Source organism: Drechmeria coniospora, chromosome 02 (genome assembly GCF_001625195.1).
Source record: "Drechmeria coniospora strain ARSEF 6962 chromosome 02, whole genome shotgun sequence".
Classification (NCBI taxonomy): domain Eukaryota; kingdom Fungi; phylum Ascomycota; class Sordariomycetes; order Hypocreales; family Ophiocordycipitaceae; genus Drechmeria; species Drechmeria coniospora.
Genome location: NC_054390.1, coordinates 748,467 through 761,433, shown reverse-complemented (window position 1 = coordinate 761,433; position 12,967 = coordinate 748,467). Strand labels below are relative to the sequence as shown.

The 12,967-nt window shown below is 56.5% G+C and overlaps 4 protein-coding genes across 4 annotated transcripts; 2 read left to right on the top strand and 2 right to left on the bottom strand.

Annotated features, from left to right (window-relative positions):
• Positions 1 to 570: 570 nt before the first annotated feature.
• Positions 571 to 2,300, bottom strand: DCS_03471 (serine/threonine-protein kinase RIO1; the record flags this gene model as incomplete). Its single annotated transcript, XM_040800790.1, has 2 exons — positions 571 to 678; positions 741 to 2,300. The coding sequence occupies 2 exons, from the start codon at positions 2,298 to 2,300 to the stop codon at positions 571 to 573; spliced, it is 1,668 nt and encodes a 555-aa protein (XP_040655823.1).
• Positions 2,301 to 3,343: 1,043 nt separating this feature from the next.
• DCS_03470 (uncharacterized protein) lies at positions 3,344 to 4,764 on the top strand (the record flags this gene model as incomplete). The annotated part of the gene is made up of 2 exons (XM_040800789.1): positions 3,344 to 3,811; positions 3,856 to 4,764. 2 exons carry the CDS (start codon positions 3,344 to 3,346, stop codon positions 4,762 to 4,764), a joined length of 1,377 nt encoding a protein of 458 aa, XP_040655822.1.
• A 1,703-nt stretch (positions 4,765 to 6,467) lies between these two features.
• DCS_03469 (uncharacterized protein) lies at positions 6,468 to 7,781 on the top strand (the record flags this gene model as incomplete). The annotated part of the gene is made up of 1 exon (XM_040800788.1): positions 6,468 to 7,781. One exon carries the CDS (start codon positions 6,468 to 6,470, stop codon positions 7,779 to 7,781), a length of 1,314 nt encoding a protein of 437 aa, XP_040655821.1.
• Positions 7,782 to 8,827: 1,046 nt separating this feature from the next.
• Positions 8,828 to 10,963, bottom strand: DCS_03468 (uncharacterized protein; the record flags this gene model as incomplete). The annotated part of the gene is made up of 2 exons (XM_040800787.1): positions 8,828 to 9,471; positions 9,520 to 10,963. 2 exons carry the CDS (start codon positions 10,961 to 10,963, stop codon positions 8,828 to 8,830), a joined length of 2,088 nt encoding a protein of 695 aa, XP_040655820.1.
• Positions 10,964 to 12,967: the final 2,004 nt, after the last annotated feature.

The following is a 12,967-nucleotide window of genomic DNA, read 5'->3' as shown; positions in this document are numbered from 1 at the left end:
GTGATTTAAGGCAATATTTTGCAATTAACTGATGAGACGCATATTTCACTTGCATCTGAAAGCGTGATGTTGATCGCCAACGCACTGCAACCTGCATCATGACAGTATTTTATGGACGAACCGAAGGCGGGCACGGTCGGTCGCAGGAGCCCCAGCTGCCTGTCGCAGGGCCGTGGGAGAGAAAGGGAATGGGACATGAGATATGTTCTGGACGGATTTGGGACATGAACAGGGGCCTACGCGCGCATGGACTTTGTGTCTCGCCAAGGCAGAGTGGGCATAAACGTCGTCAGTGCTCTCTTTGATCATCCAAGCGCCCGCCCGTGGTGCAGGCAGACGTTCAGGTCGCAAGGAAAGGCGGGAGAAGAGGTTACACGCCAGCTACAGGCGATAAACCATCCATCTGCCCCCAAGTCCGTACGACGATCGGTGCTCATCATTCGACGACCCGGCGCTCGACATCTCACGTGGCATCTCGTTCGGAGTCGCAGCAGGATTGAGCAGCAGGCCAAGTGACCCAACTGATCTGTTGCTTTTTTCTTTCTTTGATTCTTGTCTATATCTTGTCAATCATTTCTTCTTCCGCGACGTCGTCGACACGAGCTTCTTCTTCACGGCCTTGGGAATCTTATCCTTGCGCTTCTCACGCTTGGCTTCCTTGACGGCCTGCTTGTGTAACTGCGGAGGGTGGGTTAGCAGCTAGCATGGACCAACGATGGACGCATTCCGCGACGACATACCCGTTTCTCGTCCTTGTTCTCGAAGCGGCGGCCCCGAGGCCTGCCCTTGTCAAATCGGCTCTCGTCTCCAGACTGGTCATCAGACGACAGCTCGGCGCCGTTGTCGGACTCGTCGGAAGATTCCGACGGCTCGGCATCCTCGCGTTTGGGATTGACGACTTGGTCGGCGAGCAGGTTGCTGTAGATCAAATCGTTGCCCTCGCCCTTGCCGACCCGTTGGGCGTCCTTTTCAATGTCGTAGACCTGCTCGAGCGTCTGGGGGATGTACTGGTTTCGAAAGACTTCGTTGTCGACCTCGCGCTCGGCCGCGTCGTCGTCGTTCTCGGCCATGTGCATCAGCTCGTAGAGCTTCTCGATGGCGGCGGCCATGTCCGGCTCCTCGACGGGCCCCGTCGGCGCCGTGATGAAGTTGAAGATGGCGCGGTCGGAGAGGGTGTCGACGCCCTTGCGGCGGAAGAAGTCGCCGACGTTCTTGATGTCCATGCGCAGGAACTCGAGGGAGCGGGGGTGGTCTGGCTCGACGCTCTGGGAGACGTCGATGATGTAGAGCTTGTCCTTGTTGTAGAGGATGTTGTACTCGCTGAGATCGGCGTGGACGAGGCGGCAGACCTGGTACATTTTCCGCATGATGCCGAGCAGCTGCACGTAGAGAGACCTCCACTGCCGGTCCACGTCGTCGCCGGCGAGAACGGCGTCTCGCAGGCGTGGGAACGCCCAGCCTTTCCTGTCGCCCAGGAAGCCCATGACGAGGACGTGCAGCTTGAGCTGGATGGGCTCGGGACAAGGGATGCCGGCGTTGTAGATTCTCCGCAGGTTTCGGTACTCCTTCTCGGCCCACAGCTTGACCATCTTGCGGCTGTTGCCCTTGTCGAAGCCGCCCTTGAAGCGGTGCTCGCCGGTGATGTACCGCTCGCGGTCCTTGAAGACGAGGATGGCCGTCTTGTAGACCTTGATGGCGCGATGCGTCGTCTCGCCCGAGGAATCGTCGTGCAGGACGGCGCCGTAGACGTTGGCCTCCTTGCCGGTGCTGATGGCGCCGTGGACCTCGCTGACGGCGCCGCGGTTGATCATCTGCAGCAGGATCATGCGCGTGCGCTGGTCAAGGACCTGCTCGCTGGTGGCGCGGTCGGCCTTGTCCTTTTCCTTGTCCTTGTCGCCATCCTGCTTCACGCTGTCGAGCCGAATCTTGGCCGCGTGCTTGGAGAGGGCCGAGACCTGGTCGTCGACGCTGGCGAACGTGTTGGCCTTTGGTTTCTGCTGGTTCGCCCGAGGCAGCGCGGCGCCGCCATCGGACTCGTTGAGCTGGCGTTGGCGGTTGTAGGTCTTGGTGAGATCGCCATCGGCAGCCCAGTCGTCGTCGTCTACGTCGTCGTCTTCCTCAAAAATGTCGTCCAAGTCGTCATCGTCGTCATCGAGCCCGTCCGGATGCGGGGTGCCGCGGGGCATGCGTACTTCCGGAGGCACGTCCTGCAAAGGTTCGTAGCCTCGGTTGGGCGTGTATGTAAAAGGAGGTTCGTGAGGAGCCGCCGGTGAGGCTGCGGCGTTGGGATCGGCAGCCATGGCGGGAAGGGAAGTGATGTGAGGAGGATGAGGTGATGGGAAGTGTTTTTCGACACCAACCCCGCGGCGGCATAATAATTATCTTGTCGTCCAAAATTTTAGATGGAGGGGGGGAGTCGTTTATTATGGGGCTGCCGCTAGTGACTCACAGGGGACCGACTGGAGCTATCCGACGCCGAACAGGGACCAATACCGTACTGCAGCCAGCATGAACGCGTTAATTACCATGAATTACAGCGCGCAGCGTCGTAAAATTAGGCGATTAGTCCCTGTAGCTGCAGCACCTCGTAGGCGTAAGCTCTTGGTCGGCTCAGCTCAGACTGGAGGTATCGGCCATTGCACTTACAGTAGTAATCAAGCATTGATGCCCTCGACACCTCAATGCTTTGACCTTTGACCATGACTCCTTTCCAGATGACGGCATCGAGATGACTGCATCGGAATGACTGCATCGATATCACACACCCAAGGTACAAGCTCGAGACGGCCTGCTCAATCAGTTCGCGGTCCAGCAGCGCCAGGCCATGGCGTCATCGTCGCCCCTATGCCAGTGTGCCAGAGGCACGGCCGAGACACCTCAATGGCATCGCAACCCGATGTTCTGGTCACGACACGGGCTCGAATTCCAGGTGCCGTTCGCGATGAATGGGCATCGATCTTTGGGCTTGGGAATAAGGCCGAACTCTGCCTGTGCTGCCGAGAGCTAGCGGATGCTTGCACTACTCGGGCGCCGTTCATTGTCTCTGCTCGCATCGCCAGCCCCCCCCTCATGCTGCTGTCTCAGGTCGCCCTTTATTCGCTGCAAATGTCTTTGTCCCTCCGCAGGGTGTCGCAGGTTGCCTATCCATTCCTTGCCGTCGCCCCTCACGCGTTCCAACTGCCGAGCATCACGTTGGGCGGTCGCGCGTCGGCACGTCGAGGTTGAGGGTTGGCCAAGGATGCCGAAGGATGGCGAGAGGATATAGAGGAAGGGTCGTCGCCGCAGCGGAAGCGATGCATCGCATTCATCGTAGGAGCAAACAGAAACCGCTGGCCGGATCATGATGAACGTCTTCGCCGCACTCGCCCTCGCCCTCGCCTTCCTGGCCGAAGGCGCCGTTCTGCCGGGCGTGGCCCCGTCGAATTCGTCGGCGACAAAGGGCGAGACGTTTACGCTCACGCAAGTGCGCAATCAGAAATTTCGTGGGCACGATGCCTCCATCGCATTCATGAAGGCGCACTTGAAGTATGCGCCGGCGCTGCCGTCACAGCTGTCCAACGCGATCAAGGTCAACTCGCAGCTGAAGGCCAAGTTTGTGGCCATAACGAAGAGCAGTATGCCAGACCTTGCCTGTCGGCCGAGCCTCGTCCGTCCTCACGTTTTGCTGACCTCGCGGGGCAGGCGATGGGCAAACGGCGTCGGTCCTGGCGGCACCATCGCCCGGCGTCGACTCCGAATACACGATACCGGTGCAGATCGGGACGCCGGCGCAGTTGATACTGTTAAACTTGGACACGGGATCGTCCGACTTGTACGTCGATGCCGCTCCCGACCAAACGACTTGTGCGGGACGAGGCTAACGTGACATGTGCCGTCGTCGTCGGCAGCTGGACCTTTTCCACCGACACGTACGGGCCCTCGGTCCGCGGTCAATGGATCTACAAGCCCCAACGGTCGACGACGAGCAAGCTGCGGGTCGGCGAGAGCTGGCAAGTGCGGTACGCCGACGGCGCGTCCGCCTCGGGCATCGTCTACCAGGACACGGTGCGGGTCGGGGCGACGTCGGTGTCGAGGCAGGTGGTGCAGGCGGCGGTGCAGGTGTCGGACGACATCGCCGCCGACGTCTTCTCGTCCGGCATCCTCGGCATGGCGAACAACGGAATCAACACGGTGCGGCCGAACCCGGCGCGGACCTACTTTGACAACGTCAAGGACAAGCTCGCGAAGCCGCTCTTCACCGCGGACCTGCACCGGCAGCGGGTCGGGAGCTACAACTTTGGTTACATCGACGCCAAGGCCCACACGGGAGGGATCCAGTACGCCAAGATCGACAGGCACTCACCCTTCTGGAAGGTCGCCGTCTCGGGCTTCCAGGTCGGTTCCAGGGCCGGCAAGTACCAGAACTTTGGCTTCAAGGCCATCGTCGACACGGGCACGTCGCTGCTGCTGCTGCCGCAGAACGTCGTCGACGAGTACTACGACGCCGTCGACGGCGCCGGCATGGACCGGAAGCAGGGCATGATGGTGTTTCCCTGTAAGGCCAGGGCGCCCGACTTTGTCTTTGGCATCGGCGGCTACCGCGGCGTCGTGCCGGGCGACTTTATGAAGTACGCCAACGTGAACTCGACGCACTGCTTCGGCGGCATCCAGACGTCGGGCAACATCGGCTTCTCCGTCTTTGGCGACATCCTGATCAAGGCCCAGTTTGTCGTCTTCGACCAGGGCAACATGCAGGTCGGATTCGCCAACAAGAATGCGGCGTAGGCGTCTCGGACGGGCCGCGGGTACGACGCCGCCTTGTTCATCAGTTGCGGCGCACGAGGTATCCTGTCCTGCACATACGAAGCATGACACCCCGGGATGGACGCTCGAGGTGTTGCGTACATAGAGGGAGACGACGGGCAGCGTATGTCGAAGGAGAGCATAGCATGTCGTTTCCAGCCTCTCCGCCCCGTGCGTCTGCGTTCTGTCCAAATCATCATTGTGCCGGCAGAGTGGAGGGCTCCTTACCATGGGTCGCCTCTGCTTCGAAGCGTTCTTCCCGTGCTGTGGATGTGTAGGTTGCTGTCCGCAGCGTTCCCGGCTGCATGTTCGCCAGGACACGTTGGCCAACGCACGCCTTGCATGTTCATGAGGACACGGCGTCGTACTATTCGGATACTGTGGACAGTGCGTGGAAACATGTCTCTATCGCGGGTCAAGTAACTTTTCCATGTTGGCGATGTGGAAAGTGACTTGTAGCGGGATACGTGCATTTGCAACCCACTGTATACCTGATCAAGATACGTACGGAGTACCGTGCCTGTGCTCAAGTACAGTAGTAAGTATAAGTACTGTACATGTATGATTATATTAATAACGTACAGTACATCTACAGAGTACGGAGCACATAGTACATATACCTGGTAGGTACTTGCATTTGAAGCAAATGTACCGAGCAGTTAGGTCTGATACCTACGGCATCTACAGTAATAGCAGTACAGCAATAGCAAGGGGCATGGTGAGGTGAGGCACCGCCCACACAAACCGGTACAATGACTATTATTAGTAGGTACCTAGTAAGTATTACAGTATTGGTACTCCGTACCTACCGAAGTACTTGTGATGTGCTTATCCCAGGGATACTGTCATATGATACTCCGTACTTACCTGGTACCTATTCATCCCGCCCACAAGCATGCGACGACTCATGGTGCACAGAGTGCAGTCCATCGCGGTACCAATGCCACTGTGCAAACTTTACTCTGTACAAGAGGCAAGGGAAAATAGTCCTTGAGATGGCCTTTGTGACATGCCTTGAGGCGCTTGCTCCCAGTGCGTAAGACACTCTCCCGAATGCATGTCGAGGTTCTCCGTAGTGCCATGCCGACAGAATCCGTCATGGTACTTTGGTAGTACTCGTACCTGCAGGTGTGCCAGTACTGTTAATCAAGTACACCTCATGTACTGGCTATTTACAAAGTACAGTACTGTACATGTAAGTACTGTACTTGTACTGTGAGATGCTTACTTACAGTACCTGAGTGCACTGTAATGCTCGGTAATACTGCGCATGCGCACCGAAAAGCCGGTCCTTGCGGCGCCCACCTTTATATTTTAGCCCGCCGGTTGCGGCGCTCACCTCCCCTGACGTCAACGGCAGGCGTCTTTAGTCGCCCCTGCGCTGCCGCCTTGGCGTCAGCATCACCGCAGAGCAGACCTCGTCTTTGGCTCAATTCTCTGCTCGACGCTCACGTACGCCTGCATAAATACCACCTCGGTCAGCACTGGCTTGGCCTGGTCGAGATTCTGTACATTACATGCAATATATTATTCCCCCTCCACGTACATATACGCATGGGTATGTCAGTGCATCGAATGCACAGGTAGCCGTCCCCGTATGGCGAGCTTCCTCTCCTCTCCTCTCCTCTCCTCGCAGCAGCTCTATTCGCTTAAACGGAACCGGAACGGACTCGGGTCGGATCACGATGCTGCGTCTTTGGAAAGCCCTCGTCGTCGCTGCTCTCTTTGCCGGCTCGTCGCTATCCGAGAGATCCACCGTCTCGGCCGATGCTTCGCCTCTTCGCATCAGGGCCGCCGCGGAGCAGGGACCGGTGCCTCCCAAGGAAGATCCCTGGTACACGGCACCGGCCCGCTGGGAGGTCGCGGAGCCGGGCCAGATTCTTCGCCTCCGATCGGCGCCGGGGAACCTCACGACCGTCGTGGGCAACTGCTCGGCGGCGTACAACATCCTCTATCGGACGACCGACAGTCGGTACAACCCAACGTGGGCCGTGACGACGCTGTTCGTGCCCGAGGACGGCGAGTCGTCGGCCTTTGGCAAGGCCCTGCTGTCCTTTCAGCTGCCCTATGACTCGGCCGACCTCAACGCGAGTCCTTCGTACGCCGTGTACGAGACGCAGCCGATCGACATCGCCCTCGCCCTCGGCCGCGGCTGGTTCGTCAGCGTGCCCGACTACGAAGGGCCGCTCGCCTCCTTCACCGCCGGCGTCATGTCGGGCCACGCAACCATCGACTCGGTGCGCGCCGTCCGGGCCGCCTCCTTCGGCCTCCTCCCCGACGCGCGGTACGCCATGTGGGGATACTCGGGCGGCGCCCTGGCGAGCGAGTGGGCGGCCGAGCTGGCGACGCAGTACGCGCCCGAGCTCGCCTTTGCCGGCACCGCCATCGGCGGCCTGACGCCCAACATCACCACCGTCCTGCTGACCGTCGAGGGCTCGCCGGCCGTCGGGCTCGTGCCGGCGGGCATCGTCGGTCTCGCGAGCCAGTGGCCCGCGTTGCGGCGGTACGTCGATGACAATCTCAAGACCGAGGGCCGATACAACAAGACGGGCTTCCTCGCGACCGAAAACTACACCGTCATCGAGAACGCGGCCGAGTTTGCGGGCCAGAACATGGCCGACTACTTTGTCAACGGCCTCGACATCATCAGGGCGCCCGTCGCCCAGAGGGCGCTCCGCAGCGACGGCCAGATGGGCTACCACGGCGTGCCGCAGATGCCGCTGTACGTCTACAAGGCCGTCGAGGACGAGGTCAGCCCGATCAACGAAACGGATGCGCTCGTGGCGCGCTATTGCGGCATCGGCGTCGACGTCACGTACCTGAGAAACACGGCTGGCGGCCACACGGCCGAGTACTACAACGGCAGGCCCGGCGCGCTGGAATTTCTGACGGCGGTGCTGATGGGACGCTTCAACGGCACTGGCTGCGCCGTCAAGGATGTCAAGGTCAGCCGCGCGCCCTCGGGGTTGCTGCGTCGGGATCTGTCGCGGATCTGGTAGGTGCCAGCAGAGCAATCGATGAAGATGTGCTCGTCGAACGGTGGACGTTTTGCGGGGCATGGATTGCCTCGGCGTGCAGTACTTGCTGCTGTCGATTAGCAGCATGCTGGATATGGACATATTCCTTTCGACATTGAATATTATCTCCCTACGCGGGTTGGTAAAGACACTCCCTACAACGATATTTCCCATGCTCGAGCATCTCGCTCAGGCAAGCCTTGTATTTCCGGCACCCACAAATACATGTACGTGTACTGTACACTGTATAGTACTGTAGCGGGGCCCGTTGAATATTATGCATGTACGTGCACTCGTTCAATGTTACAGTATATACGGAGTACGGAGTACTAGTAATTTATTACTGAGTACAGATGTTCATTCAAAGTACAGAGTGAAGTCAATTGTCGACATGGCAGACGATATACCGAATATCGGGAATGAATGTCTCCGTGGCCATTAGAATTATCCCACAGCTTGTTGTTTCGTTCGTCGCTGCTGTCCTTGCGTAGCCTTGCTTGCGAAATACACGCCCTTCCTCCGCACACCGACTTCCTCATGCGTACAGTCGCCGTACTTATTACTTACATTGCCTTCCAAGTTGCACACCGCCTTGCCGTACTGTTGCGTGTTGTAAAGCAGCAGTAATGCTACGGTGACGAGAGTGACGACCGAGTCATCAACCACAGGCCTGACCCGTTACAATATTCGGACGACAGCGGTCGTGTGCTCCCGAGCGCCTGCTGAGATGGCTGCGTAGATTGATGGAACCAGAAAATGTTGTCAACTTGGCTGCCCAGCAGATCGATATGTGCACATATCGATTTGTGCGAATCAAATGCATGCATCATGGCATACGAAATGATGCATGGCGAGGCAGGCAGGTAGATCGATCCTTACGCCGGAGGGCGATGGTCATCGGCATCCAGAAGTCCCTCCGTTCCCGGTGCCGGCCTAGGCTTCACTTCCGCCGCCTTGCCCAACGAAGCAAAGGTGCAGGTATCCAGGTTAATACTTGTCGAAGTGCTATCAGCAGCGTCGCAATCGATCTATAGATCGTTCTTCAGCAAGATGGTCAAGGTCCGCTCCTGAAGGTAATGAGTTTTGTAAGCAAAATCTTGGTCCTTGACGACTTGCGGAATGAGTTCGTCCACGGCCTTGTCGTTTTCCACGACCGACACGTTGTTCTTCTTCACCCATTCCACCACCTCGGGAGGGAGAACCGAGTCAATGGTAGTTTTGGGTGGCTCCCAGAAGGCCCCGTCCAAAGATTTCTCAGTCGTGTTGTGGTTCGTCTTCGTGACCGTGCCGTCTTTATGCTCTAGTTTTTCAGCAATTTCGATGCAGAAGAGGAAAGCTTCGGCCGCTAGATCCATCATGTCGTCGGCCAAGCAATACTGCCGCTTCCCACCTTTTCCGGCGTTTGGTCGACCTTGGCTGGAGCCCGATCCTGCCGGGCTGCTTCCACGGCCTTGGTCAGAGCTGGTTCCCTCGCCTTGGTTGGAATTGGTGCCAGAGTTGGTTCCCTCACCTGGCTTGGAACCGCCGCCAGAGCTGGTTCCATCACCTTGCTTGGAACTGCTTCTCGCTGCGCTCCATCCCCGTCCACGACCTGGGCCGGCTCGATATCCTTGGCCGGGACTGCTTCGATACCCCTGGCTCACACTGCCTCTCGCGCCGCTGGATCCACGGCCTCAACGAGCGCGTCGGGACAGGTTCGTGGCTCGACGAAATAATTTACACTCGGTCCTAAAGGTTCGAGTATGGCAATCCTTGCTGCCTTTGCAGCCATCGTTGTCGGGTCCTTCGGCGTCAGAGCTGAGTCCTTTCTCCGCACCATCCATGTCATCCGGGTGACTGATTGAATCACCGGATTGTTCCGATGGTTTTACATGCTTCGCATCGGCTTGTTCGCTTGCTGAATTCACATCACTTGGAGGGGGTCTTTTGTCGGACTGGTCGGCGATTTCGGTCGAAGCATCCGGGTTTTTGTTACCCTCCCCTGGTCGTGCTGTGCACTCATCCGTACCTCGCTTGCATATCAGTAGCTTTCGTAATATCGTCCCTATCCTCCCGTGCTTGGCACCAGCCACTTCTTTGGCAGAAGGATCCTGCTGGGGTAAGCTTGAGCGGAAGTGTTGAGGGTTATCCGAGGAAAACTGCACGATGACATCAGAAAGAGGCATGAGAACCTCTATTCTCTCCTTGGGAATATGAATCGGAGATGGATGACTCGCTCTATGGCGCTCGTCATCGCTGTTGGCTTCGTTTATGATTTTTTCCGCGAGAGCTTTGTCGTTCTTGAAGGCAAGCCCAGGGTGGCCATCTCCGGCGCGTTGGCCATCGAACCGGTGGTCGTAGTTTGGATTCAACTGTACCATCATCACCTTGTCGTCTGTGTAAAATGCACCAATGATTCGCTCTGGACCAACCCGTCCTAGCGCTGCGTACTCTCGTTCGCCTTTAAAGTCATTGTTGGCGAAGCCATCTGGTCCCAGGGTTCCGAACATGCTGATAAATTTCGAGTTCGGCCTTGCAATGTATCCCCAGTGGCCAAGTTTAAATCCCTCGTGCAGCTTGTTTGCTGGAGGAGGTTCGGGCGGGCCTTTGGGCGGGCCCTTCGGAACACCAGGCACCTCTTCCTCGACCTCGATCTTGTCGAAGTGGTCGAGGTCGTTGTGACAAGCGGATGCATACGCTCGGACCTTTGCCCAGTCTTCATGACCAAAGAACCTCTTCTTGCCGCTACAATGAACGCCTTGGGCTGCTGATAATGTGGCCCCCGTGGACCCACTGAATGATATCAATCCCGTATCATCGTAAGGTTCGTTGTTGTGTCGGCTGGCGACAAACGAGGCAGATAGTAGAGGCTTTCCACTGCTCTCTATCCTTGTTTCGAAACCCTTTTGGAATATTTCTTCGGGCGATCGACGATCGAAGCGAGTAACCACAGCAGGATGTAGGGAGTCTTTGCCTGGGAAATGAACGGAATTCTTCCACCTTTCTTCAGCATCCGGTGGGCCTTGGTCGGGTTTATCTTCTAAATCAACCTGCACGGGCTTTGTTGTTGGCTTGACGGCCGATTTTGGCTTGGTGGGCTTCCCAGCATATGAAGTTCCGAGCCATTGAAAGGATAAGACGAGGACCAGCCATCGTAGTAGCCACATACATGTGTCGTGCTTCATACTGGCTGTGGGCAATAATAGAAGTAGGAAGAAAAATAGATGGTCGATTCGGTCGAAATGAAGGATTAAGGGGCATTTATGAAGGTCGGTTATGGATATAACATTTTACTGCTGGTGCACATTTGTAGGCATTTTCCGATCGTTATTTGACGACATCTGAAACTCGCATCAAGGCTACACATTCAATTCAGTGGTGTGTGGAAGCATCATGATGTTTGTTGGCCCCACAAATACGTGCACTACCACACTCCGTATTTGGACAAGTACGGAGTATTAATACTCCGTGCATCTACTTACTCCGTACTCCGTACCTGTACTTATTTTGAGTAATAAAAGATTATAGGGTCCAACGCTCTAGCCAATCCAAGGTACGGCAGATTTACTTACTGTAAGTACCTATGTTACTGTACTTACTTACAGTGCACCGTAGTAGGACACATTTACTATAAGTACAGTACAGTGCACCGCAGTAGGACACAATTGTGGCCGGGGGAAGAGGGTGCCCCCGACATGGCCAAATTTGCTGTCTGCTTTCCCAGTCGCTGGGGGCCGCCAAGGTCGTAATGCGCATACAACGCAACTTGTGGTCAACTACCCAAGAGTGAAGTCATTCGTACCACCTTTTCTGTGCTAACAATACCGAATGCCCGTCCCTCGAGGCCGCCCGAGGCGCTGCCAACGCCGTGGCTGAAGGCGGGGCTATGCACTCGCCGTTTGCACCACGAAGAGGGTCAAAACTGGCCGCAAGACACTCAAGTACGGCTATTCGTTGTGCCAGGCATCGTCCTCGGAATAGGCGGTCGAGTAGGGAGTACTTATTGTACTTGCAGTAAGTAATTACGGAGCACGGAGTAAGTAAGTATAGTATGTAAGTACAACGACGTACTCCGTACAGTAGACTTACTTACTGTAAGTACAACTAATAGTACATACTGTACTGTAGGCGCGGAGTACGGAGTACAGTAATGAAGTACAATTGAACTTTTAGCAGATCAAGTCATCGCCCCATCGCCCCACAAGTCTCCCTTCCTGGTCTGAATGCTGTAATTACAGCACAACTACGGAGCAGTTCGCAATTGATTGACCAAGTACTTACAGGCAAGCTAAGCACTGGACACACTCCGCTACCAAGCTCGACCCAGCCAAAGAAAAACCCGATACCAAGTCTCAACCAAACGGAAAGTATCAGGTAGATTGGGCCACGACTGGAAACAGGCAGTATGGGACTCGCCGCGGAGTCGGATAGCAAACAAAACTCGCTCGCCGGCCCAGGTTCAACCGGAGCGCAACCAAGAGTAGGGTTCCAGCGTCGGTCCAAATGCCTGCACAATCCGTTGCTGATATTTGGCGCAGTATTAATTCGGAGGCAGCTATAGGATTCATCACGCAAGGTACCAGAATCCACAGCGGCAAGGACGAGCCAAGGTGCAAAGGTGCCCGCCACAGGATTTCAATCAATCCGAGATCCGGGCCAGTAGAGCATCTGCAACAGACATTGATACGGCCACTTCGTCTCCGGCGGAGCGCGGTCAATCGCAGCGCATGTCGAGAACAGACGGCCAACGCACTCATGGCTTCGCTAGGCCCTTGGCCACCTCGAGACCGTTGGCAGCGACTGGCGAGACGGTGGCCTGGCAACGGAAGGCTGACCACAAATAGCCATCGGCTTGGACGGTCCGTGTTGGATTAGTGCTACAGCCGTCTGCAGAACCACGATTCTGACGGACGGCCACCTACAATGGGGAGCAAAAAGTAATAATACTCCGAACCACGATGCTGACGGACGGCCACCTACAATGGGGAGCAAAAAGTAATACTCCGAATATTTGGTTGCCTGCCCCTCAAGAGCCGCGAATAACCTCAATTCTCGTCTAACCCAATTTAGACGTTTCCTGGCAAGTACGGAGTACGGAGTACATACTTTGTATATCCATGCTAAATCCTCGTGTACCAGCCTTCGGCAGCAATAATCCTACAGCTTTACCAGCGTTGCTTCAGAATATG